The following is a 27,387-nucleotide window of genomic DNA, read 5'->3' on the forward strand; positions in this document are numbered from 1 at the left end:
TGTGGCGAAGTGAGCAGAAAAGCTTGTAGGGGGAGGAGCCGCAGCCACGCTTTACTGTGTACCTGCTGCGTAAAAATACGTCAAGTTGTACAGTTAAACCGGAAACTATAGAATGTTCATAAACAATAAAAGCGTTTGCGTTTTAAATAATTATTCAAAGATTCAATTAAAATTCAAGGATTCAAGGTTCTCTGTTGTCATTCGCATCACATGCGGTACATGAGGTGGAACGAAATTGTGTACACAGGGTCCCAGTTATATCCAACAAAAATATGAAATGTAAAAGAAAAACAGACGTCGCATACCAGCACACACGCCATAAAAGATCATTTATATGCAATTAATTAAAAAAAATAAAGAAATTATTTAATAAAACATGTTTTCAAAATAATAGTAAATGTGTCACTTGCACGTGCATATTAGGCCATTTTTATACTGAAGGGACAAACCGGAAACAAAAGTTTTAGGTTATTGCGCACTTTTCTAAATGTTTTTCTGTTAGATGTTTCTTTTAATATACATGTAAATATACAGTACTGCTTTTGATGTTTTTTTAATTTATCTTACAGGGTTGTTGTTTGTAAAACTTACTTTTCTTCTTTTACAACCTTGAATGACTGGGGTTAGAGTTATATACTGCTGTCTTTTGCACCTTGGGGCCAACTGTACAAATCAAGGTTGAATGAATATTCTGCATTAATAGACAATAGAGAATATTAAACTTAATAGTATATCAGTTTCTTGTTTGTTTTTCTGTTGTGTGTCAGATTATTCTGAGTACTCCAATCTCACTGACAACGCACGTCTAAAGTTCATGAAGTCCACACATGGTATCAGAGAAAGCAAATCAGTACTGCAGGTCGCAAGATTATTCTCTTGAACTTCAGAGGGACATGACAAAACTCTTGGATAAAGATAAATCATTTTTATCTTGTTTTTTTTTCTAGACTTGTGTAAAAAATATGATACCTAAATACTATTTATATTTAGTATTATCTAAAAGTGAATTCACATAAAAGTGAATGTTATATAATTTGTCTGTTTAAAGGTTAGGGGGTAATAGACTACATAAAGAAGTTGAACCTGATGCAAAGCAGTGATGCATGATTTAGTACCTCTAAATTTACAATAATATACACCATATAAAACTTGGCCATAATAATAATAATCAGATGATTATATATATCTTATCTGGCTTCTTTTGTAGATCTGTACAGTTTTCTGTAAGGCCAAACAGAGCATTCTTCCAAAATAAAAGAAAATCTTCAGCCGTTTTGATTCAAGTTTGGCATCAAATTTGACACCAGGAGGATTGAACAAAGAGACCATGCCAGTGCAGATGTTTAAAGATCATCACATCAAATGTTGTAGTTAACATCAGTATTCTTTTTAAAACCTTTTGAATATAGACTACAGCAGGATAAATGTTATGAATTAATTAAATAAAATTTAATTAACTTTTTTAGTTAATAAATATAGATTTGACAGGAGCCAGACCTTCTTCCAATTGATGTTGTGTACTTTCCCCAGTATAAAACAACATAAGGAATCATTACAATGTACTTTAAAAATAAGGCTCTAATCGATTTGTTATTTCTGGAATTGTTAGAGAATCATATTTTGCCTGCAGCTGTATCTGTAGGTGATAATAAACACGAGGGTTGAGGATTTGGATTAGGACGTGACCAGAACAATTTACAAATTCTAGATTATATGACCACAAAAACTTTAGCATAATGTCCATGAGGGACAGGAAGATTAGATTCTGATGGAAACTCTTGATAAGAGTACCATCTTCATTAAATAACTGAGCTACATGTATAAGTACATGTATAATGTGAAACCAATATTCTATTAAAAGGGATTTTTGTCTGTGTAAAATGTCCTTGTTGTTCCTTATAAGATACCTGTCAGGACAAAAGTTGTGTTTATAGATGAGAGTCCATGACAAAAAGGCCTGATGATGAAATGCAGATATATAGTTGTACATTAAGAAAAAAAAAGTTTAAACCACCTAGTTTAGATATCATATCACTTCATCAGGTATCATCAGATGGAGTTGGGATATTTTTGGTAAATACTTAAATCAATTAATCTTAAATGTATTGTTTAAAGTGCAAAAATCCAGAAAGTTTAGATATTTATCAAGGGTTTCTTGAACAAAAAGAAGATTTGATTTTAAACTGTTTTGCAAAAAGGAGCAAAGCTTTACGTTTAGGAATGTTACGAAGCCCTCTAGCGTTAAGTGAAACGTAGTAGACAAATATATTTTGTCATTTAATTTCCGCCTTCCTCGATTGTGACGTATGCGGAAGTGCCGGTTTTTCAAAACGTAGGGACGTGAACGTTACACAGCCGAGTTTTTACGTATTCTGTGGGGTTTTTGGTCCAAAAGGAAACGAACAATATGGAGGATAGACTCAGGATATCTTAAGGCAAACTGTGAGTCACAAAACTACAGGATGGAGGTTACATCCGCCAAAGAGGAGAGCTTTCTCTCCCGAATGGCGCTCAATGACAACAAGGCTGGCATGGAGGGTCTGGACAGAGACAAGATCAACAAAATCATCATGGAATCGTCCAAGGTAGAGACTTACACAACTCCAAAAGACATAACTAAACCAGCATACATTCACATACTGCTAACTACCACCTGAGATGATATGAACTTAATCATTATCAAATGTTGTATAGAAAATAATAAATATAAACAATAAGAGCTATAACATTTACTTTGAGTGTACTATCTCTTGTATAATAGAATATGTATCCTTACCCATATCTTGCAGGGCTCCAGGTTTTATGAGAATGAGATGAAAAGGGAGCAGCAGGTGAACCAGCGCATTGAGAAAATGATGCTCCAAAAGGCTCAGCTCACAGAACAGCAGTTAAATAAAGCTCAAGCTCAGGTTAAACTTTTATAAACATGTCGGATTCAAGCTGGCATGACTTGCTAATCAGAGGTTACATAAATGGGACCAGCTATTAAATGCTTATGAAAAATTTCTGTGCGTAGGTGGAAAAGATGGTCTCGAAACTGGAGAAGAGTCGGGATCTAAGCAGAGTGATTGTGCACGTGGACATGGATGCTTTCTACGCAGCCGTGGAGATGAGAGACTGTCCTGAATTGAAGGACAAGCCGATGGCAGTAGGATCCACAAGCATGCTGGTGGGTTAAGATATTTAAGAAACAGACATGCAACAGATAAATACTACATATTGGGTTAGACAGCTCTTATTTAGTTGTGTCAGAGAACCTTCTAGGTGTCTGCGCAGGATTATATGTCACATTGCGTAGATTAGTCTTAATTAATAATACTTTTAATACCAAATACTAATATTTCAATTTAAATCTCAAAACTTTGTTTTTTTCCTCCAAACAAAATTGAACACTAAAATTGTATTGCCTTTATATGACATGATGTGTACAATTAAACTGAAATTATTTTACATTCAAAATTGTGTTTATACAATTCATGGTCTTTTAAAACCCTATCTGTATGATTTTAAAGCAAATGTTCCTCATTTTTCATTTTTAGTCTACATCAAATTATCATGCCAGGAAGTATGGGGTTCGAGCTGCCATGCCCGGCTTCATTGCAAAGAAGCTCTGTCCCAACTTGGTTATTGTTCCTCCTAATTTTGATAAATATCGAGCTGTGAGTGATGAGGTAAGGTCAAAACCCATATAGATGCAAACGAATGTCACACTATACTTTTTATATCTTGTAAGAGGTGCTCACAAAATGCATCTTTCAGATTCGGGAGATTTTTGCAGATTACGATCCACACTTCCAGCCGATGAGCCTGGATGAGGCCTATTTAGATTTTACAGACCACCTGGAGCAGAGGCAGAGTTGGCCAGAGTCTTCACGGACACACCACTTCTCCCAGTGCATTGCCACAGGTACAGCCTAATGGCATAAAAATATTGAGGCAAAATATTATGTGTTGAATTTGTTCTGTTTGTCAGGATTCTATCTGATCATTGTGCAAACTATTTTCTGTAAAGATGAAAAGCAGAGTCAACCTCATGAGGAGGCAGAGGTGACAGACTTCTCTCCAGTCCTGTTTGATGACAGTCCTGCCTCCACTCCCTGCCTGTCTGGCTCTGAGGGTGCTGGTGATAAATTTGAGGTGTTTGGGACATCTGTGGAGGAGGCTGTGAGAGAGATGCGCTTTCGCATTGAACAGAAGACCATGCTGACTGCCAGTGCAGGTGAGGGAAAACTTTGGGATGTTCCTAATCGGACACTATCTTTTAAAATCTTTATTATATTCACATATATATCTATAATATTCTAAAGACCCTTGTATTCTGAATACAGTTCTTGCTAAAATATATAGATTTCAATAGACATCAATCTAAGTAACTTTGCATTTGCAAACCTGGCAAGCAACAATATTGTTATAAATCATTATGATTAACATCAAGTTTTTCTTGTTGCTTCTCATTTGTCAACCTTCTAGGAATTGCTCCAAACACGATGCTTGCCAAGGTGTGCAGTGATAAGAACAAGCCCAACGGACAGTACAGACTCCCGCCCACCAGAGAGGCCGTTATGGACTTCATCCAAGAGCTTCCTGTTCGCAAAGTACAGTTAAAAATATATATAAATCACCTAAATGAAAATATAACAAACAAACTAAGTGCTTGTTTTAGTGCAAAGGATTCACTCTCATATATCTAAAGTTTCACGTGTGAGCGCATGGCTGCATGAACGGGTCATTCAGGACACTCCCATCAGGATCATGATGGCGTAAACTAACTACTATTATGACCTGATAACAAAAAGTCACTTTGCTGCTGCCCTAGTGCAGGCTGTTCTTACATGAAGATTCCTGATGTAATAAGGGATGCTCACTGTGTAACTGTGCAGTCAGTGTGGGGCTGTAAGACTTGCACCACTGCTGGACGTTGTGCTTGGCGACATCATTAGCTGATTGCATCATGTCAGTTTCAGCTGACGGCTTGTGTTAGAAATTATTTTTAGTATCAGATGCAGTATATTTGTTTATATCTTCTTTTTTTATGTTTAAAACTGAAATCATTGCTAGGTTTAAAATGATTTTGACGCAGATATAGTGCACAGAAAAGCATTATGGTTTTCTTAAATTTAACTTGCTATGATTGTTTTTTTGGTTATAATTTGACAGTATTCTCATCAGAATTGGAGGCAGCATGTATTAGTTGCAAGCCTTTAGCTCGAAGAACCTGTTTTTTTAGCTCTTTAATTCAGAAGCTCTTTTCAGCTTACAGTTTTTAGTTGTAGCAGTGTTCTGCTTTTTTTTTTTTTTTTTTACATATGGCAGACAGGTAGTGTGATGTGTAGAGATGTTAGAAAAACGTCTGGGTATCAGTGGATATGCACTGTAAAAAGGTATTTTCTGTATTCCTTCAGGTTTGTGGCATCGGGAAGGTGAGTGAAAAAATGCTGAACTCTCTGGGCATCACCACGTGCGCACATCTTGGCCAGCAGATGTCCTTGTTGTCATTGTTGTTCTCGGAGACCGCATGGCATCATTTTATGCAGATTGCTCTGGGTCTAGGCTCCACATTTATACCGAGGTATTTTGCTTTGTTATAATATTTAAAGCAACTGATTGGAAATACAGTCCAACTAAAAAAATAGTGGAAAATATTTTCTGTGTTTTTGCTTTTATTCAGACATGAAGAAAGAAAAAGCATGAGCACCGAGAGGTATGTTTTATTAAGACGGCCATCAACACTGTTCCCTTTCTGTTATATTTATCCTGTTTATTTTTCCTCATTTCTGATTCATGCTGATAGAACATTTAAAGAACTAAGTAAACCTGAGGAGCAGTTGCTCTTGTGCAGAGAGCTCTGTGAAGATCTGGCAAAGGACATGAAAAACGAGGGGCTAAAGGTACCAAATGAAAACTACTTAACTTTATTCAACGTAAAGATATCGTAGAAGGTTAAAGAGGACTTTGGCTTTTTGGCTTTTTTAACTTAACTTTGTGTTTTGTAAATCTATAGCTGCTATAAGAATGTAAGTAAGTCCTAGCTCCTAGCACATATAGATGTATTTCTTAGATACTTGAACGGAAATGGAAATAATAAAAAAACTTTTTTGGTCATAAGAAAGAGTGCCATCTTATTTGTGGCCTTTCAAGCATCACCTTGACTCCAGACTGAATCTTGTACAATTACATCAACCTGTCCATTTCTTTCTGAATCGATGGAGGGTGACCCAGATAGCTTGGCCCCCCTGCCTTAGTCCCTTAATAGCAACATGAAATAGAGGGCCATTAAAGAGACAGCAGGGGCCACTATTAGCTTCCAAAGTGTTTCCCCTGGGAGATGATCACATTACTATGAAAACTCATGAAATGCACTTTGATAGATCAGATCTGATATGAGAGGTTACACAGGTTTCCATTTTTTTTGTTTTCAGTCCTTTTGAACAGCGGTTTTGATTATTTCAACATTTATTAGCTGAAATGTAGACAGAAATGGCTTCAAATGTTTCATGGTTTTATTTTTATTTTTTATTAAGGGTAAAACTGTTACTCTGAAGATCAAAAACATCAACTTTGAGGTGAAAACCAGGGCACAGACGCTCCCATATGCTGTTGCTGCAGTGGAGGACATCTTTGCTGTCGCTAAGGACTTACTGCAAATGGAAATAGAAAATGAAAGCCCCCAACCACTGAGACTGAGGCTTATGGGTAATCACATTTAACAAATATATATGGCAAATCCATTATAATCGAGCAATAACAGCTAGAGAAATTGCATTTCCTGCATAAATGCAATGTGAATGACTTTGTAAAACCTGAAATTGAGTTGTTAAATCTAAAAGAAGCTAAACACTAGTTAAAAGGCTGAAAAATCCCAAAGTTTTTGCCAAAAGACAACGATAACATAAAGCTAGTCAGAAACTAGAAGTAATATGTTAGCTAAAAGTAACCAAACACTGACTCAAAGCTAGATGTAGCAAAAGGTTTGCTAAATGCTAAAAATAGCAAAACAATCGCTAGAATCAGCAAAAGGTTAGCTAAAAGCTAAAGTAACAAAAGGCTAGTTAAAAGTAGAATAGCACTAGCTTAAAAGTAGTATAAGGCTGGCTAGATGATAAAAGTAATATAAGGCATGCTAAAAGCTAAAAGTTGCTGAACGCAGCTAAAAGCATAAAAAAAAGACTAAAATAAGAATTATATTTTTAAAGGAATGGAAGAGTACTCATTGGTTTCTATGGGGAAAATGTTTATAAACAAGGTTAACTATTTTGAATTGTTTTAAAGTTATAGAAACCTTAAGTCATAGTGTTTATCTCAGGAAGGAGCTGAACTTTTTGATACAATCGTCCCTCAGTTATCTCGGGGGATCCGCAGCTGTGGGCTGCACACAGGTGCTAAATCATTTAAAATAATTTTATTTTTAAACAAAAAATCCATGCCGATCGTGTGTCTCATCCATCAATCAGCCATTGTGTGTCATGTCCAATCTTACTTTGAGAAAACGTGATAGAGCGAGTGTGAAAAACGAACTGTGAAGTAGCGAGGGCCTACTTTATTGGAATGGTTAAAATAGCACAAAGTATGCAGAGGTAGTTCAACTACAAAAATCTTACAGAAAAAAAACAGGAAAACATGAAATCTAAATCAGTTGCAATAAGTTGTGTGTCATTTTTAATTTTTTTCTCTTTTTGTGCTTTTAGGTGTTCGAATATCTGCCTTTGTCAGTGTAGATGACAAGACACCCATGCAGAGAAGCATCATTGGCTTTCTTCAGTCAGGCAAGACCGACTGCAGTCACTCTTCCCAAATAATGCATCGAAACCTTGAAAAAGAGCATCTCTCTGAGCACCCAATCCAAACACCACAGCCTTTGGCGTATCTAGTAGTGCAGAATGACCACAGTCAAGAAGCTTGTCAAAGTGAGCAGAGACAGTCGGACAAAAGGCAAACTGATGAGAAACCTCAACAGTCTTTCTTTCAAAGAGCTCATGCCAAAAGACTGCAGCTCCTGGCGGCTAATTCAAACACACAATCTGAAGCATGTGAAGACATTTCTAAGATGAACTCTGTAAGAAGTGATTCTAAAGAGGATATAAAGTTGTCATCTCAATCAAACAAGAACAACAGTGTAGTTTCAGACCTTTCTGAAAATGAATATATCTCTGTTCTGGCTCATCCATCCACATCAGACTGTGAGACACAAACACAATCCCTCGTGTGCCCAGTGTGTTTCAGACATGTCAAAACGACTGATTTGAACAACTTCAACAGCCATATAGACCGCTGTCTTGATGATGATGATGCTGGAAAGCCAAGCAAAGACTCAGCAGCAGAGTTAAACCCAGAGAATCAGAAAAATAAAGTGGAGCACACACAAAATGGAGCTCCCAGAGTTAAAAAGGAGCAGTCAGTAAACGATGAAGAGCTGGAGTCGAGCAAAATTTGTCTTCAGGAAGGCCAACACGGTTTAAAGGACGATTCAGTTCAAAAGGTTCTGCTGATTGAGGGTGACAACAAACCCGGTACTTTGCAGGAACACCAGTCATGTCGTGGTAAAAGTCCCGTCCTTGTTTGCCCGGTATGTCAGGTGACCCAACACACAGATGACCTCACCGTCTTCAATCGACACGTTGACCTCTGCCTGAACCAAGAGGTCCTGCATGAGCTCGGAGGACGGACGACATTTACCAGAAAACCATCAGCAGTTAAAAATAGCCAGGTCAAAGGTGAGTGAGTGCACTTTTATTCACTTTACATCAGCTTCAGCTTTACTGGTCATTTATAGAGACATGCAATAAAGACTTGCTCTCAATGCACTAGACTAAAAAAAATAATTAAGAAATTGCATTTTCTATGAATATGCAGTGTGACCACTGTGAGCTGAATGAGTTTGCTGAAGAAGCTGAATTAAAAATAACAGGCAGAACACTAGCTAAAAGCTAAAAGGAGCAGAACAAGAGCAAAAAGTTGCTAAATGCTACCTAAAAGGAGCCAACCACTAGCTGAAAGCTAAATGTAACAAGAGGTTGTTAGAAGCTCAAAGTATCAAATGGATATCTAAACGCTGCAAAGTGTGTCTAAAACTAAAGGTAGCAGAATAGTAGCTATAAATTAAAAGTAGCAAAAGAAGACAAAATGGTTCAAATATGCTGAAGCAGATTTAATTTGTTTTAGATCATGAAGTGATCTCTGTATTTCTATGGGGAAAATGTGAATCCAATTAAATATTTTTAAAGTACAAAAGTTATTGTAAACAAAAGTCACAACACCTCCAGCTGAATGTGTTCATGTATGAATGGCTACAATAACACAAAGAATGCAGAAGTAGTTAAACAGTAAAAAAATAAATAAAATAAAGAAAGTGTAGATGCTGAATCAGCCTTCACACAAAACCATTTGGGATTCTGTTTTGGTGTCGGCCAACCCCTGAATAATATTTTTTATACTTTGTGACATGCTCAGAGCAGGTAGGAAGGTGACGACTCAACTATTTTTTTGTGCAGCTAAGCCATTTGTTCCTTCATAGATCTTCAGCCAGACGATGCACCCTCTGCTGGGGAGAGATGCAAGACTGTTAAAAATGTCCATAAACTGTGATGAACAGAATCATTGTCTGTTTCAAGGGTTGCCTGTGACCTTTGACCCTGTTATTTACTGACAGGGACATTGCATGAGAGGGTTGTATTGATTGGCACAGAGAAAAGAATCTCATTTCACCCCTCGGGGCTCCCTGTGCCCCCCCCCCCGGTTCTGGAAATGACTAAATCACTTCCTCACCTTTTTTACAATGAATTGAAACCTGCTTTTTTTCTAACTAGCCAGTTTGTGGAATTGCAGTCTTTATGGTGCCGAGGTGATGCTACATCTGTGTCATTTTATTTGGACAGAAAATAGATTAGAAAGAGTTAATTTATTTCTTGTTTGTTTCATCGCTTGTTTTTCTTTGTAGACAGCGGACTTCAACTGCCAAGACAAGCAAGCAAAGGCAAAAACAAAAGGTGAAATAACACTTTTGTAAATGTTACATATTTATTTATTTAGCTATTGTAGTTAAATCATTTTAAATTATTACATTATTATTTTTTAGCATATATCTTAGATCCTTGTATACTGTTTGCCTTCTATACTTTAATGTTTTGCTATGTTTGGGTATAACTGGGACCTGGAGTACATAATTTTGTTTCACCTCATGTACCACATGTTATGCACATGACAATAAAGTCTCCTTGAACCTTTCAATTCAGTTCAGTTTATTATAGAGCGCCAATTCACAACAGAAGTTATCTCAGAGCACTGAAGAGAAACATTCATATATAAAAATAATAATTTAACATTATTTATCTGAGGCGCAGACTGCTTTAAATTTAACTCCATCACAGACTCTCATCTTGAGCAAGCATGAAGGTGATAATGGAAAGGAAAAACCCTCATGAGGAAGAAACCTTTAGCAGAACCAGGCTCAGGACAAGCGGCCATCTGCTTCAACCGGCTGGGTTTGAGAGGAACAGATACACAATGGCAGGTCAAGAATCACATGTTAAGATAGAAATATTATCAAATGAAAATATTCAATTTTAACAATTCATTTAAAGAAAGGAGGTCCGTTTGTCTTCTAGTCTGTAGCAGCATAACAAGTCAACCCTAATTATAGGATTTATCAAAATTAAAGTCAAGTCCAGTCTTTAAACTGGACAATGTGTCAGCCTCATGGACAGAAACTGGAAATTGGTTCCAAAGAGAGGAGCCTGATAAATTAAAGATCTTCCTCCCATTCTGCTTTTGGAAACTCTAGGAACCACAAGTAAGCCTGCAGTCTGAGAGTTAAGTGCTCTGTTAGGAAAATATGGAACAAGATCTGTAATATACAAACCGGATTCCAAAAAAGTTGGGACACTAAACAAATTGTGAATAAAAACTGAATGCAATGATGTGGAGGTGGCAACATCTAATATTTTATTCAGAATAGAACACAAATCACAGATCAGAAGTTTAAACTGAGAGAATGTATCATTTTAAGGGAAAAATCGGTTGTTTCCAAATTTCACGGCATCAACAAATCCCCAAAAAGTTGAGACAAGTCCATTTTTCCACTGTGTGGCATCACCCCTTCTTCTTACAACACTCAACAGACGTCTGGGGACAGAGGAGACCAGTTTCTCAAGTTTAGAAATAGGAATGCTCTCCCATTCATGTCTAATACAGGCCTCTAACTGTTCAATTGTCTTGAGCCTTCTTTGTTGCACCTTCCTCTTTATGATGCGCCAAATGTTCTCTATAGGTGAAAGATCTGGACTGCAGGCTGGCCATTTCAGTACCCGGATCCTTCTCCTACGTAGCCATGATGTTGTGATTGCTGCAGAATGTGGTCTGGCATTATTGTGTTGAAAAATGCAGGGTCTTCCCTGAAAGAGATGACGTCTAGATGGGAACATATGTTGTTCTAGAACCTGAACATAGTTCTCTGCATTAATGGTGCCTTTCCAGATATGCAAGCTGCCCATGCCACAAGCGCTCATGCAACCCCATACCATTAGTGATGCAGGCTTCTGAATGGAGTGTTGATAACAACTTGGGCTATCCTTGTCCTCTCTGGTCCGGATGACATGGCGTCCCAGTGTTCCATAAAGAACTTCAAATCATGACTCATCTGACCACAGTCTTCCATTTTGCCACACTCCATTTTAAATTACCCCTGGCCCAGTGCAAACGTCTGAGCTTGTGGAGCTTGCTTAGAAATGGCTTCCTCTTTGCACTGTAGAGTTTCAGCTGGCAACGGCGGATGGCACGGTGGATTGTGTTCACTGACATTGCTTTCTGGAAGTATTCCTGAGCCCATTCTGTTATTTCCTTGACAGTGGCATTTAAGGGCCCGGAGATTACGAGCATCCAGTAGAGTTTTACGGCCTTGACCCTTACGCATAGCGATTGCTCCAGATTCTCTGAATCTTTTGATAATGTTATGCACGGTTGATGATGATAACTTAAAAGTCTTTGCTATTTTACGCTGGGTAACACCATTCTGGTATTGCTGCACTATCTTTCTGCGCAACAATGGTGGAATTGGTGATCCTCTTACCATCTTAGCTTCTGAGAGACACTGACACTCTGAGAAGCTCTTTTTATACCCAATCATGTTGTCAATTGACCTAATTAGTGTTAATTGGTCTTCCAGCTGTTCGTTTATATGCTCAATTTCCTTTTTCCAGCCACTTATTGCTACTTGTCCCAACTTTTTTGGGATTTGTTGACACTGAAATTTTGAATCAACATATTTTTCCTTTAAAATGTTACATTTATTCAGATTAAACTTTTGATCTGTCATCTACTTTATTTTACGAATAAAATATTGACATTTGCCATCTCCACATCATTGCATTCAGTTTTTATTCACAATTTGTTTAGTGTCCCAACTTTTTTGGAATCCGGTTTGTAAGATGGAGCTAGGTTGTTGAGAGCTTTGTAGGTTAGAAGTAAGATTTTGAATTTAATTCTGAACTTGACAGGGAGCCAGTAAACTTAAATGCATTAACAACAATAAATATTTCTTTAAAAGCTTTTGTTTCCTTCTTGTTTTAGACGAGACACGCCTTCCTCTCCTCCGTCTAAAAAAGCTAAAAGCACGGGTCCTCACAATACCATCGACAAGTTCTTCAGGTGATGGTAACCCACGAGGAATATCTGCCTGCTCTGGAAAGTTTTCTGCAGTGAGAAGTGACAGCTCCTCCAGTTTCATAGTTTCATTCAATGTTTCATTTTCTTCTTTATGTTATAAACTTTACAACCATCGCACACAAATCATCAAAAAATCTGCTGCTGCCATCAGAAGCTAAGCATGTGCACTAATGAACTTATTTTTTAAGCCATACACAACAAGATAATGTCTCAGTTTCATGTTATTCCACATTATACATTTTTAACTTAATGAGGCTGTTACTTTTTTATGAATTCTGATGTGACCATGATGATATTTAAACCTGTTTTGGTATTGCAAGTTAAAATTTTATACATTATTAAGTTATTTTCAATCATTTATTAACAGTTTTGTTTATACTGATTATGAAGATATATATATATATATATATATATATAATAAATGTTCTGCCTGAATTCCCACTTTTGTGTCGTTAAGAAAATCAGTATCTGTTTGTTTTTAATCCGTCTAAACTTTAAGCAAAGTCCAGTTTGATTCAGCTGGTTTAAAAACAAGTTTTGGACTGAATTTTTGTCTGAAGCTTTTACTTGGAGCTAAAAAACAAGACATGCCGTGCTAACTTTCATCTGCAAACAAGTTAAACTACTACCAGTACATTATGTTTGTCTTTATAAATCTTCCTTTGTGATCATAAGGTCAACAAAATTATTGAATCTGTAGCCGTCCCACCTTCCATTCGTACACACGGGTAAATATACTCTTCGGCTATCAGCAGAGCTTTGTCAGGGTGTGAGCTGGTAAAGTAAACATGGATTGAAACTGATCGCTTCCACCTCAAATCCTGCTGTCTGTGGAAAACCTGGTGGCAATTATTTTCCCAAGAAGTCATTTAAGGAATGTCCTGATGGAAAGAAGTGTCGTGGCTTGGAGGACAATGATCAAGGAGAAGAAGGAGAATCTGGACCCCCAGAAGTGGATGCAAAAGGAGACTGTCAGGGGGTTTGCTGACTTTATACTCAACAAATACTCAGAGCAAGAGGCTGACAGCAGCTATGACACCAAAGAAATGTGTGAGTATGCGACAACAGCTTTACACAACAGGAAATTTTATTCATTCATTCAACCTTTATTTATACAGATACATCGCAATGAGCCTCAAAGACTCTTTTACAAGTGAGACCTGTTTAGACAGACAAAAAGTAATCAAAGTGACAACATGTATAGGATTTGGAGGCAAAAAAAATTCCTAACAGACTCTTATTCCTTGGCCGAGGAAAGATAGCCTGAGATTGAAAAAAAAAAAAAAAACACCCTGCACATAAGATAGCGATGCAGACGTTCTGCAGGGGAGAGGAGACGACAGTGACGGAATGAAGACATCTGAACAATGTTATCCTATTATTTGAGAGCAAGGCTCGTCTTTGATCCATTTACGCTGCAATAGTCGTCCTTCGGTGAGATGGAGCTTTTCATGAAGTCAACGAAGGCGCCTTATTTGTCTGCAAAACAAACCCTCAGCTCCTGGTAACTGAGCTTGACACAATAAATGTTTAGGCTGATGTACTATAGCACTGATTTTTTTAATGAACATTCTTTTTTCCATTCTGCTCAAATATCTCCATATTATATATCGTTTATCCAAATGATAGTTTAGATCAGGCGTCTGCAATCTTTACGATCAAAAGAGCCATTTCTGCCCCTTCGTTCACTAAATTAAACGTGTCCAGAGCCGCAAACCCTGCTACAATTGTCATTATCAACTGGTGGCCCATAGACCACTTTAGAGGGGGCTTTTTTGGCCAGTAGGCATGAAATTATAAAACTAAAAACATCTGATGATTGTTGACATTTATTAATATTTTTACATTTTGAGATAAAAGAAAAGACTGGATTCCATCCATCCATCCATATGTTCACTCGCTTCTTCCTTTTCGGGTTGCTGGGGGTCACTGGTGCCCATATCCAGGTCCATCACAAAAGAAAAAGTTGCTGCAGAAGGACCAAAGAGCCACATGAGGCTTCAGAGCTGCAGTTTGCAGACCCCTGGTTTAGATACCATACCATTTTATTTATAGAGCACTTAAAACAGCAACACGGCCAACCAAAGTGCTGTACAGACAGAACAACAGGCAACACACAAAGCAAAATACAAAATGAAGTAAATCAGAATAAAGTAATAAAAAAAATGATGCAGATAATGACGACAGATAGGTTTGGCGAACCCATTCTTGATCAGAGGCTGCATTTAGCTGATTTTAAGTCATAGCATAGGTCATTTACTGTGTCATAAAAAAACAAAAGCTTAAAATAAAATTGGGTTTAGATTATGTTTGTTTTACAGAGAATGAGTGAATCAGAGAAACAATCTTTTCAGTAAGACATTGTTTAGGTTTGGATTTCGATGGGTTCTGTATTTGGCTGTGTGACCGTTTTCATTTAAAGTATTGTGTAAAATCTTTTCTGTGTTGATCCAGTACTCGAGACAGAGAAGCAGTTTATGGAAGCAGCAAAGAAGAATGACGTAGAGACCATGAAGTATCTTGGAAAAAGTCTTAACATCAATGCCAGGAATTTGGTGGGCTTAATAAAACTTTTACATTTTAATATCACATGAGTAGAAGCACCTGGCTGCTCTTTTGATCCATATGGAAGCAGAAAAACATTAAGATTGTAAATACATATTGAAGTAATAATATGATGACTTTCACCACAGCATCACAGGACAGCCCTTCACTTTGCTGTAGCCGGCAAAAACAATGAAGCTGTTCAGTTTCTTCTACAGCGCAGGGTCAAAGTGGATCAAAAGGACAAGGTGAGATGGTTTGAATAGACTATGGCATGAATAATGGCCCAAGTCAAATATTAGAAGACCTTTTTATGTGTTGTTTCTGACAGTATGGGGTGGCCCCTATTCATCTGGCTGCATGGTTTGGGAGTTTGGAGATCCTGAAATTACTGGTGCAGGCTGGAGCCGAACAGAAGGTTGAAAACGAGGTAAGGTACGATGATGCGTAACCAAGATATGCACTCATTTATCTTTTCTTTTAAGCTTTAAATGTATTAATTTTGTTATTTTAAGATGGGTAACATTTATGTGCTCATCTAATTATGTGCTCATCTTCACCTCTAAGTGGCTTTAAGCATTTGTTAAGTGCTTGGCAAAAAATGCAGACATGTTCCTGTTTTTAGTATTCTGCACCACCTTAAAATCTAGCTTCTGTTTTTTGTTGCTACTTTCCTTTTAATTATTCTTTTAATTACCATTTTATTTTCACTTGTTTAAAAATATCAAATTAAATTTGTACGCATCCTTTATGGTTGTCTACTGTTGTCGTTGTTGTCTACTGTTGTCATCACTCTTTGTTAAAATTCAGGTCTCTCTTGTAAATGAGTCCCCGAGGCTCAATGGGATTAACCTGGATAAATAAAGGTTGAATGAATGAATGAATTGAAACCCTCATGTTAAAACCCTCATGTTGAAACCCTCATGTCCAATTTGACGGAAATGTTTGTCTCCCTCAGGAAGGACTGAACATTATGCACTGCGCTGCCATCAACAACCACACAGGAATCATAGAGTATATAATAAATGATCTGCAGATGAAAGAGTTAGACAGAGATGATCAGGTATGTGTCTGGAAAAGATTTAAACAACATATTTACATCCGACTGAACTACAGGACATTCACTGCGAATGAATGCATGACTGATTTCTTAGACGTCTAAAGCTTTTGACACTGTGGATCATGATATCTTGTGTCATAAGCTATCAGAAATTGGTTTCTCAGATCGTACCATTGGTTGGTTCTCTAACTATCAGATCGGAGGCAATGTGTTCAACATAATGGTATTTCCTCTAGCTGTCTAACAGTCAGTAATGGTGTACCACAAGGCTCAGTCTTAGGTCCCACCCTCTTTACAATCTACATATGTAATGTAGGTCAGAGCATCCCTGATGCATTCTTACATTTCTATGCTGATGACACAGTTGTTTATTGTTGAGCTAAAACAGTTGCTAAGGCTCTCCAGCTTTTGCAATCTGCCTTCGACATCATCCAGGCAGATTTGTTCCACCTCAAACTTGTCGTAAATGCCGATAAAACCAAAGGGATGCTTTTGTCAAACAGGAAGTCTGTCCCAGCAGTTCTTCCTCTGATCTCACCCTCAAATGGTGTCCCTATTGTTTTTGTCAATTCCTATAAATATTTGGGTATCTTGATCGACTTGCATCTCTCTTTTAAGCTTCATGTGGAAAACCTAGTAAGGAAACTGAAAGTTAAACTGAGTTTCTTTTTCAGAAATAGATCCTGTCTAACTCTGAATGCTAGGAAATGCCTTGTATCTGTGAATTTCCTTCCATCAACTACAGTGACACTATTTATATGAATGCTCCTACAAGCACCCTGCAGATGTTGGATGCTGTCTATCACGGTGCATTAAGATTCATAACTGGCTGTAACTACCATACCCATCATTGCACCCTGTATTCACTGGTTAACTGGACATCACTAACTTCACACAGACTCTCTCACTGGTACATTTTCATCTTTAAATCACTTCTTGGTCTGCTGCCTTCATACATCTCCTCCTACATGTCACTGCGTGAGTGCAGCTACAGCGTGCACTCTCAGGACATTATTACATGCAGTGTTCCCTCAGTGTGGACTGAACTAGGCAAAAGGGCCTTCTCCTACACTGCCCTTGTTTTCTGGAATATGTTGCAAAAAGATCTAAAGCTCTCGACACTGACCTCTAAAAGTGACTTTAAACCCTGTTAAGTACCTGGCAAAAGCCAATGCAGGCATGTTCCTATGTTTAGTTTTCTAAATTGCCTTGTGATCTAATTGTTTTTTGCTGCTATTCCTTTTGATTGTTCTTATGGTTGCTATTTTGTTTCGATTAGTAAAAAAAAAAAAAAAAGAGATACTTAAATTTGTATGCATATTTTATGACTGTCTATTGTTGTCATTGTTATCCATTGCTGTCATCACTCTTTGTTAAGAAGTCAGGTCTCTCTTGTAAATGAGTCCTCGAGGCTCAATGGGATTAATCTGTCTCTGGGGGCAGCTGTGGCTGAGTGGTTAGAGCAGTTGTCCTCCAATGCGAGAGTTGGGAGTTCGAATCCACCAGCAGTCACATGCTGAAGTGTCCCTGGGCAAGACACTGAACCCCCCCATAGCCTCTTATGTGTGTCCCATCACTGTATGAATGTGATCTAAAGCACTGATTAGTCTCATTAGAATGATTTGTTCAATTAGCTTTGTACAGATCTAGTAGAGTGCTGTATAAATGGGTAAATGAGGACACAGATTGTGTTGTAAAGCACTTTGAGTGTCTTGAAATAAGATAGAAAGAAAAGGTGCTATATAAGTACAGTCCGTTTACCATTTAAATCAAGGTTGAATTAATGAATTTCCCTGTGTTTCAGTCAGGACATCGGCCCTTTGCACTGGCAGCAGAACATGGGTGTGTTGACATGTTACAGATTCTGATGGAGCCCTACAACATGGCCACCATGAAGCCCAACCAGGTCTGAGTGTGTGCTGCTTGTCAGTTTGATGCATCTCTCACAGTATAAATAAGGCTATTTGTTTTCTCCACATGTGCCTGAGGACATTTTTCTTGCGTCACACCTGCAAGAAAGCTCAAAGTCAAACACTCTTTGATGTGTGTGGTTTCCCTCCCTCTCTTTGCCAGAGAGGGGACACGCCTCTGCACTTAGCTGCCAGGAACGGCCACTTGGACGCCGTCCAACTGCTGCTGCAGAGCTTTGATACTCGGGATGAAGTCAACACGGTAGACAATTAGTGTACACAGCTTCAATATCACAGTTTGGTTTGTGGCTTAGCGTTCAGCAGATAATCTACTCCTGGATGGTAGCTCGACTTGGGATTAATTAAGATGAATCAAACATATTCTGGGTACTATAACATCACAAAGTGGGATCTGACTGAACTGAAGCACTGACAAGAACATTGTCCTTCGTTGGGACAATATTCTTCTGGCTTTAGCACTGTCTGAGGGACAAAATCCAAGTTGATAAATGTGAATATTTTGCGTTACAATTTCATGTGTTTCCTCAGTTAATTAAGTTTGCTAAAATGCTTATCTGTTAATGTTGGAAATGCTAAAGTCATACTGTATTGTTGTTTTTTAGGGATGCACAATATTATCGGCAGGGTATCGGCCGATATTAGCGATAAAGTTAAATATAGAACATCGGCCAGTCCATCAAAATAACTCACCGATATAAAGGCTTCTGTTTTAAGTTCGATTTTAATTTAAGAAACCGTCAAGTCTATTAATGTGCTACTACTTATGCACTTTTCACTTTTGCTTGTGAACAGGTTGAGTTTATTTGGGAAAATGTACAAATTTGCACTGTTCGAGTGTTGTCATTGTGTTAAAGAGAGTAAACGTCATGAATAAATTTGACATTAAACATAATCCAAGTTGAAGTGTTACATCATTTTCAACCCCCTTTTTGGCAGCTGCATTTGGTAGCAAGTCATATTGACAAAGACCATGCAGAATAATGTAGTATTTTAATTTCACGGCAGAGAAAGCTATGTAGTCTCTGTAAATAGGTCTTGGGGCGGGGGGGATCGGTATTGTATTGGTGATCGTCCAAAGAAGTTTTAACATATCGGCCAAAAATCCAATATTGTGCATCCCTATTGGTTTTAAGCATGTCAATTCAAAAGTTAGTGTCCACCTGTTTAAAAGCAGCTTACAAGTCTCTGTGTTACAGGACGGTGAGACAGCTTTGTACCAGGCAGCAGACAGTGGTCAAGAAGAATGTGTCCTAGCCCTGCTGGAGGCTGGCTGTGACCCCAACCTCTTCACACAGGTGCAATAACACCTCAAACATTCAAATAATTTGTTTTTTTCTGCCTTCTACTGTCTTATCTATTAATGACACTTCAGTATTTTTATTTAGTCATTAAAAATAAGCAATACAATTTGAATTGTAGAGCTGATCGTCATATCTTTGTAGGCCAAGTGCAGCGCTCTCCATCAGGTCTCAGAAAGAGGCTACACCCCACTTGTCCAGCTCCTGTTAGAGTACCATGCCCATCCAGATTCTCAAAATCAGGTAATCAAACCAGATGGGCGATTAATTGCATATTTCAACTTTGCTGCAAACATCTCACCTTTTCGAAGCATTTGTAAATGAAAATGTATTTATCTCAGCACCTAGAGGCGCCTCTCCACCTGGCAGTGAGGCTCAGCCACATTCCTGTAATCCACTCTCTACTAGTGGCCGGCTGCAACATCAATATCACTGACAAGGTGCGATCACCCTCACTCAGTAAAACTACGAGACGTGTGTGGACGACAATAACCCTGGAAAATGTTTGCTGAATTGTATCGTGCTCTGTTAGAGGTCCCAGACTGCTTTGCACCTTGCTACAGAGCTCGCCAGGACTGACGTTGTGGAAATGCTTCTCAAAGCTGGTGTGGATCTAACGCTCCAGGACAGAGTAAAGTATCCCCATAAGTACTAACAGACTTATGCTAAACCCCAAATGTGATCAAATTATTCCACAACACCAGTGAAATACATTCAAATACAAGAAAATCTAATCATAAATAAGATCATGTGTCTTCTCGTTTACTTTGCTCTAATCTGATTCTACATGCTGGATTTGGAGCAGCAGGGTAAAACAGCTCTGGGTGTGGCAGCCAGAGCAAATGAGGTGATTATTGTGGACATGATCATCAAAGCAGAAAGATACAACGCATGGAGGCAGGTGAGAGAACGTTAAACCTGCTACAGTATAATCTGTCTTTGATGCTTTGAAATCAATCTTTGGTTTCATCACAAATGATTTATTCTCCAACGCCACATTCTCCATTAGCTAAATCTCCTCTAATAACATTAAACCATCCCATGTTTAAAAAAAGACTCGCAGCCCAGAAACATTTGACAGCCAATTTGTCATCAATTTAATTAAAGAGATGCACGATTCCCTGAAATTATTGATTGTAAAAATGTTTACCTCTGGCATTCATATTGCTAATCATGTGTGCCAATAATCTCTTCCCATGCTGCTAGGGCTCTCTGAAGCCGGTGACCTTTATCATTCTACTGACATAATTTAATTGCTCTTTCAGGTCAACCCCGAGCTTGATGAAAGTGTTCACAGCGAGCATCCGCTGACGTTTAAACTTGACCACCGCCGTGAGACCAAGCAGCTCCGTTCGATTGCCTGGCATCTGGCGTACGAGCAGATGAAAGCGAAAGACTGGAAAAGACTGGCAGAGCACTGGGGCTTCACCAAAGAGCAGGTTTCTGCTATTGAGGAGCAGTGGACAGGTGTGACAGTAGAAAATCTGATAATGCTTTAAATGTGTGAGGAACAACCTAGCATAATGCTCCTATCACAGGTGGGCAGCACGGTGGTGCTGTGGTAGAGCTGTTGCCTCAGCTAGAAGGTCGCTGGAGTGAATCCCGGCCGGGGGGCCTTTCTGGGTGGAGTTTGCATGTTCTCTCTGTGCATGCGTGGGTTTTCTCCGGGTACTCTGGTTTCCTCCCACAGACCAAAAACATGCATGTTAGGCTGATTAGTAACTCTAAATTGTCTTTAGGTGTGAGTGACAGAGTGGATGGTTGTCTCGTTTGTCTCTATGTGTCCCTGTGATGGACTGGAGACCTGCCCAGGGTGTCCCCCGCCTCTCGTACAGTGACTGCTGGATATGGGCACCAGTGACCGCCCGTGACCCGAAAAGGAAGAATCGGGTTAAAAGTAATGGATGGATGGATGAAACTTTTTGTCATGGGTGTGACACCAGGAGTTTTTAATATTGAACCTCTTCATAATATTCTAATTTCCTGCAACACTGAATATATTTTTTCATTATTTGTAAGCCACACTCGTATTTGTACTCATCTGCTCACACAGACTCATGTTCGTGCTGCTGTTCGGCGTATTTTGTATTATTAGTGCGTAGCATATTTTTTAGTTGATGTTTTTCTTAGTTCATATCTTAGATCTTGTTACTGTTTTTCTTTTACATTTTATTGCTGGATGTATCTGGGACCCTGTGTACAAAATATTGTTCCACCACATGTGGTGTCTATGACAAATAAAGAAACTCTGAAGTAGTTCACTTCATGTGTAATGAAATTATGTAATATAAGTTTCACTTTCTGAAATGATTGAAAAAATTGGTACTTTTTCACAATATTCTAATATTTTGAGATGCACTTGCATTTTTTTGAAGCTATGCCAAGTTGAAAGGCTTTCCTGACTGTGCTGGGGTGTGTTTGTCTCCAGGTCAGCACAGCTATAAGGAGCACGGGAACAGGATGCTGTTGATCTGGCTGCACAGGGAGGAGCTGGCTCAGAGGAGTCCTGCTAAAGAACTCTATGAAGGCCTCATCCTCACAGGGAACAGAAAAGCAGCAGGTGCTTTTGGTTAACAAGTTTCACATAAAACAATATAAAAAACTAACAAACATGTAAACATTGCTGAGTTCTGGTTTGTGTGCCCATTTTTTAAAAAATATTTTTTTGTCTTACAGATAAGATACGAATGGAGGCAGAGAATGCCAGCAGCAGCAAGAGCTGCTGCGTTTCCTGAAGAGAACAGCATCATACAGACTGAAAATGAACTGTTTAAACTATTTTCAACTAAGTATTTATAAAATAAATGTGGGGTAAAATATTTTATTTTAAAAAAGCATCTTGCATCAGATCATTAGATGACTTTGATTTAGTAAACAACCAATGGCGCTAGATTGTTTTCACCATCTTACACAAACATTTGAAAGTTTTAATTGTGCATAATTTAAAGTACAACTTTAAATAAAAATGTGTGCAAAGAAAAAAAAAATCTTCATTTTGATATTCTTAGCTGTTGTACCAATAATACTTAAAAATGTGTACTACTTTCCTGAGAAAAACGTGCTGTGTTCACGAAGTAAAGCCGCAATAAAACAGGTAAAAAAATGAATGTTTTCAGTTGTTACTGAATAGAATGAACTAAATTCTACATCTAGACATGGCGAGTGTGCGATCAGTCAACCACTTTGATTGAGTGCACGTGGCATGAGCTGGTGTGTGTCCTGGAGGAAGCTCTGCCTGTAGTGGAGGCTTGTCTCAGCTGGGACGATCGAGGAAACTTAGCAGATGTGGCCTGTCCAACAGTGAGCTGCAAGATCAAAGGGAGGAACAGGAAAAGTTATTTTACCGGATCTCTGTTGTTTGTGCTTAATGACAGAACAGTAATGATGCTCAGTCACCTGTGTGACAGGATGATGACGTTCCACCACCACAGAGCTTATGGGTGGAGCCACTCCCATCACCTGCAGGTTGCTGCGTGCTGATTTACCAACATTGGCCCGCGCGGTGATGCGAGCAGTGACAGTCTTAGATGGTTTTTGTTGAGGTGCTGTCACAATACGACCACTGACCTGAAACAAGATTTTCTTTTTTTTTAATACTGTATATAGAAGGAATAGAGCAAAACTGTAAGAAAATAAAGGTAAAGCCATGACAGGCCTGGTTAACAATAAGCTAAAACCACTCGGGGACTGGAAAGCTCCAAAGAGACTTTTTATGAAGTAAAAGTGATACTGTTCACAACTTTGTCTGCTGTATCAAAATCGGGGAATCAAGATGTGCAGTGCTGACCTGTTTGTGTGAACTTGCAATGCCACCAAGTGGGAGAGAGCTGTGCACCACTGAGGTGGGAGGGAGTAGTTCTTCGTGGGACACTGGAGCTCTGGATCCCACCTAAAGAAAGAAAATACAAGAAACACAAGCAGATGGGCTGAGTGACAAAGCAGGCGACTTCCATCCAAAGAATTATTTAATAAAAAGAGCTGTAAGAGTGTTTATGTGAATGGCTGAACGATAAGCATGACGTTGGTGTGTGAATGTTTTTATTAAAGTATCAGGCACTCACCACATCATCGTGTGCCCTGTGAGAAGACTCTGGGTGGTCGAAGTGAACTGGACTAAACCTTGTCGAGGTGGAGGGATATGGCTGAATGTGAGCTGGTGGAGCTGATCTAGGCTCATCTTCAGCAGGTGCAAAATCTACAAAAAATAAATAAATACAGTATATATGTATGTATATAATAAATACAATATATACCGGTGTGTGTGTGTGTGTGTGTGTGTATGTAAACACAAAGAGGCTAACTCTTAACTATTAAAACAAAGAACGTCATGTTAAGCAAAGTATTTGAACAACAACAACAAAAAATCTGATTATTTCTGAGTCTGTCTTTCGTGCAAAAATTGCCTCATTAATGACAAAGATCATAAAGAAACAGGAAAGAGTATTAAATTATCAGTCCAGTCTGACAGTAAGATAATGACAAACATTTCGGGTTGCAAAACTCATTAAACTTGGGGAGCAGATGGATGAGCAGAGGACCATGCAAGAACAAGCTAAACGATAATGAGATCCAGCTTCAGCAGCCGTGTGCTCGAGCAGAATTGCTGCTTAATATGGAAAATCTCGACTTTTGTTCCTACACGACGGCAGAATGAAAGTTTGGCATCAAAACTATATATAAACTATATATTTATTGGAGCTAACATCAGTGGGGCTTTGAGTTACACTTTAAGTACAATGCAACAAAGCATTTTTGGGACCTGATCAGTACAGTTGATCTCTCATAATTATGCTAGCACAATTGATCTGATACTTGTCCTGTCATGTTTGAAAAACTAAATATTTTAATGCGACCTCTACAGTCCAAAGCAATCAAAATGACCATATCCTACTGTTGCAGTCATGCTTTGAGCTTAATTAGCCAATCTTTCAATGCCTATTTAAAGTTGCCTATTTGTGCGAAGTACCTTTAATTAAACACCTAGCACATCCTCCATCCATCCATCCATAATCACTTCATTTTAAGCCACTGAAAATTGATTCTGACTGATCTCTCATTCATAAATAAAAGCACATGGCTGCACTCCTCTTTTTGCTCTCTGATTCCATTTGATAGTTGTGTTGAATCAATACAGCAAATGTATACAGCTGACAACACAGAAACAGTGCTTGTCAGGACAGACCCATAATTATATACTGCATGTAGTTATGTGTTTAATGATCAGCAGGTTTAATATTGTATTTGAAGATGAGCCTGACAGTTTATAGACATTTCCTGATAATGTTGTTACAGACCATGCTGTTCATGAAGGGGGGGCTGCTCTGGTCGTCCCTCTGTGGACTGGAACATGCTGAGAGCCTCCATGTTGAGAGCACAAACACCCCTCATGAAGGCTTTCTTCATCGACTCTTCGTAGCGCTCTCGCTCTATTCGCAGCCTGCGAATCTCCACCTGAGCCTTCTCTTGAGCCTTGCAGTGCTGTGGAAACAGGCAGCAAAGCAGGGAGAGACTTGGTTGTCAGAGTTATACTTATTAATTAAACTTTCATATCCAGGGCTTAATTTGAGACAGATCCTGCTGGAACCTAAACCGGGAACTTTCTTATTTTGACAGTATGTGTTAAGGAAACTCTCAGGCTTACTAATAATAAAAGTTATGAACAAATTTGACTGTCTTGAACAAATAAAATTTATATTGGACATGTAATCTGAAAATAATTACATAAACACTCATTTTAAACACAACAGCCACTTACAAGCTTCCTAATATCACACAAGAGGTCATAAGGTCATTAGTAAAATTTTAATTACCCGGTATTTATTAAAATTAAAACAAGAGAAATGTTTGATGGGTAATCACGTTACGTACATCGCATATCCAAAATAATAACGATCGAAAAGACAGTCCAATTTACTTTCATTAAAAAAAGTCTTCTCATTGTACAACTAAACAACCGAGAATTGAAGCGGATGAAGGTGTGTGTGTGTGTGTGGGGGGGGGGGGGGGGGGGTGCAGAGCATGCTCTGTTCACACAAGGGGAGAGCTGTTGGTCAGGCTGCTTCTTGTTGCTCTCTAAAATATCTACTGAATTAAGTGTTTACAAATGTAGGTAAACGTAGATGTTTAACAACCCGTTAAAATACACAAGAATGCAGGAAATGGCATCTACTTTATTCAAAAATTTCTGGGGGATGACCCCCCCTCCCCTGTTATTTGCATTCCAGCATCATTTAGTTTACAAATTAAGCACTTTTCATATTTTTTCTTCAAATCTTAAAGAGGCACCTTAGACAAATATTAACAACACTTAAAGAATAAATGAACAGGCCTGACATATCCTGATATTTACCTCCTCTAGCTTGGCCTCATACTCTGTAGACAGGCGAGAGCAGACCTCTTCAGCTTTTGATTGACAAGCTCGCTCCACCATGACCTTCCAGTGTTTTTGAATGAGGCTGTGCCAGCCTAACCACACTTTCTTCTTTAGCCGCAAATTGTAGTGCTGCCGTGCTACCTGAAAAGCATGAGCCTGTTGGGGAAAACACAAAACCATGACATTTAAAAAGTACAACTATAATAAGAAACGTGTGCAAACCAGAATTCATACTTCTTCTTTGGCCTCAGCGTGCTGAAGCCTCCAGTGCATGAAGGTTCTCATCTTTTCAAGCTTTTCTTTTTGTTTGTCCAACACTTGGCTCAAGTTCATTATCACCTGCAGGAAGACACATCAAACAATAAATGAACCGTTCCAAAAAGTAGATAAAAAAGTAGATAATATATTAAGGTAACAAAAAGGAATGGTAAAGTAGGATGCTCATATTCAGGTCAGGAAATCTCATTCTATATACTGACACAATATGTTGCGTCACCCATTTACTAAAATATATTTAAATGAAAAATCAACATTAGTTGCCGTTATAGGACGGTGTATTAGAAAATTTAACTGATTCATCAATGTGATCGTTTTATTGCAGCCATTGGAAGATTCTCATAAGAATGTAGCATAGGCATCTGTAGACTGATAAAAAAAAAATACAGTATATATACAGTAGTCCCTGGTTAGTTTGTGGTTCGATGTTCGCGGACTCACTCTTTCACAATTTTTCAATGATTGTTAACTTTAATATTACTCACATGATTGGGATGGTACAGATAAGAAGTTAACGGAAAAAAAGTACTTGGACAAGCGTGCTGCCATTTTGTAGTTTTCTTTCAATAAGTCTATACTGTATCGCCAGTCCAAAAGAACTACATTACCCTGAAGCCAACACTGCTTTCTGCCAAAATGAGGGGAAAGTTTTGATCCGATCTGAACCTGACTAAAAAGTTTGGTCCTTATTCATAGTAACTTTGGCGCTCAGTGGATGCAGAGGCGATCAGAACCGGACCAAGGCCGGTGAGTCCCCATATAAAATTTTTGCACTAGGTACTGTACAGTACATATGTATGTTGTTAAAATGTAGGTTTAAGAGATTAGAACATTGCAAAAGTGTGGGAAGGGTTTATAAAGCCTTAAAATGTATATAAATACTAAAAAAAATATAGCGTTTCTACTTCATAGTTTTTCACTTATTGCGGAGGGTTGTCTGGAACGTAACCCCTGTGATAATCGAGGGAATACTGTATTTGGTAAATTTAAATTGGAAGTGAAATTAAATAACGGAGGTCTTTATTATGTCTGTTTAGCGCTGGAAAAAAACCCCCACTATAATGCAACATATATGCCCTTCATAAAGCCATTTGGTGTTTGAGCTTTATTTTTTATTTTGTTGTTATTTTTGGCAGCATGGTGACGCAGTTGGTAGAGCTGCCACCTCTCAGCGAGAAGGTCGCCCAGGTTCAAATCCCGGTCCAGGGGCCTTTCTGGGTGGAGTTTGCATGTTCTCTCCGTGCATGC

At 38.4% G+C, this 27,387-nt stretch overlaps 3 protein-coding genes across 3 annotated transcripts in view; 2 read left to right on the plus strand and 1 right to left on the minus strand.

Moving 5' to 3' along the window:
• Positions 1–2,477: 2,477 nt before the first annotated feature.
• polk (polymerase (DNA directed) kappa) lies at positions 2,478–12,937 on the plus strand. The gene is made up of 14 exons (XM_037681071.1): positions 2,478–2,585; positions 2,790–2,909; positions 3,017–3,169; positions 3,540–3,671; positions 3,760–3,907; positions 4,013–4,219; positions 4,471–4,595; positions 5,403–5,569; positions 5,669–5,701; positions 5,792–5,888; positions 6,522–6,693; positions 7,686–8,711; positions 9,935–9,983; positions 12,562–12,937. The coding sequence occupies exons 1-14, from the start codon at positions 2,505–2,507 to the stop codon at positions 12,641–12,643; spliced, it is 2,592 nt and encodes an 863-aa protein (XP_037536999.1). The 5' UTR covers positions 2,478–2,504; the 3' UTR covers positions 12,644–12,937.
• A 604-nt stretch (positions 12,938–13,541) lies between these two features.
• On the plus strand, positions 13,542–22,377 carry ankdd1b (ankyrin repeat and death domain containing 1B). Its single transcript, XM_037681069.1, has 15 exons — positions 13,542–13,707; positions 15,112–15,212; positions 15,351–15,449; positions 15,533–15,631; positions 16,160–16,264; positions 18,066–18,167; positions 18,335–18,433; positions 19,389–19,487; positions 19,635–19,733; positions 19,832–19,930; positions 20,023–20,121; positions 20,296–20,391; positions 20,756–20,957; positions 21,919–22,050; positions 22,167–22,377. The coding sequence occupies exons 1-15, from the start codon at positions 13,542–13,544 to the stop codon at positions 22,223–22,225; spliced, it is 1,656 nt and encodes a 551-aa protein (XP_037536997.1). The 3' UTR covers positions 22,226–22,377.
• Positions 22,378–22,470: 93 nt separating this feature from the next.
• Positions 22,471–27,387, minus strand: part of poc5 (POC5 centriolar protein homolog (Chlamydomonas)) — a 10,701-nt gene continuing 5,784 nt past the window's right edge. Inside the window, exons 3-9 of the mRNA XM_037680108.1 lie at positions 26,098–26,202; positions 25,840–26,019; positions 24,785–24,968; positions 23,552–23,685; positions 23,278–23,379; positions 22,887–23,057; positions 22,471–22,795 (exon numbers count right to left, since the gene is read on the minus strand). Coding sequence (XP_037536036.1) covers positions 22,661–22,795; positions 22,887–23,057; positions 23,278–23,379; positions 23,552–23,685; positions 24,785–24,968; positions 25,840–26,019; positions 26,098–26,202 — 1,011 coding nt within the window. The 3' untranslated portion in view covers positions 22,471–22,660. The remainder of the gene's footprint in view (positions 22,796–22,886; positions 23,058–23,277; positions 23,380–23,551; positions 23,686–24,784; positions 24,969–25,839; positions 26,020–26,097; positions 26,203–27,387) is intronic.

The sequence above is a fragment of the Nematolebias whitei genome, chromosome 8 (assembly GCF_014905685.2).
Source record: "Nematolebias whitei isolate Nwh7 chromosome 8, NemWhi1, whole genome shotgun sequence".
NCBI classification, from domain to species: Eukaryota; Metazoa; Chordata; class Actinopteri; order Cyprinodontiformes; family Rivulidae; genus Nematolebias; species Nematolebias whitei.

Coding starts and splice junctions, on each gene's coding strand:
- polk (XM_037681071.1), top strand. CDS start 2,505: ATGGCGCTCAATGACAACAAGGCTGGCATGGAGGGTCTGGACAGAGAC. Junction 4,596..5,402: donor AAGAGCTTCCTGTTCGCAAA/GTACAGTTAAAA, acceptor GTATTCCTTCAG/GTTTGTGGCATCGGGAAGGT. Junction 9,984..12,561: donor AGCAAAGGCAAAAACAAAAG/GTGAAATAACAC, acceptor TTCTTGTTTTAG/ACGAGACACGCCTTCCTCTC.
- ankdd1b (XM_037681069.1), top strand. CDS start 13,542: ATGGAAAGAAGTGTCGTGGCTTGGAGGACAATGATCAAGGAGAAGAAG. Junction 13,708..15,111: donor CTATGACACCAAAGAAATGT/GTGAGTATGCGA, acceptor GTGTTGATCCAG/TACTCGAGACAGAGAAGCAG. Junction 20,122..20,295: donor ATCTAACGCTCCAGGACAGA/GTAAAGTATCCC, acceptor GATTTGGAGCAG/CAGGGTAAAACAGCTCTGGG.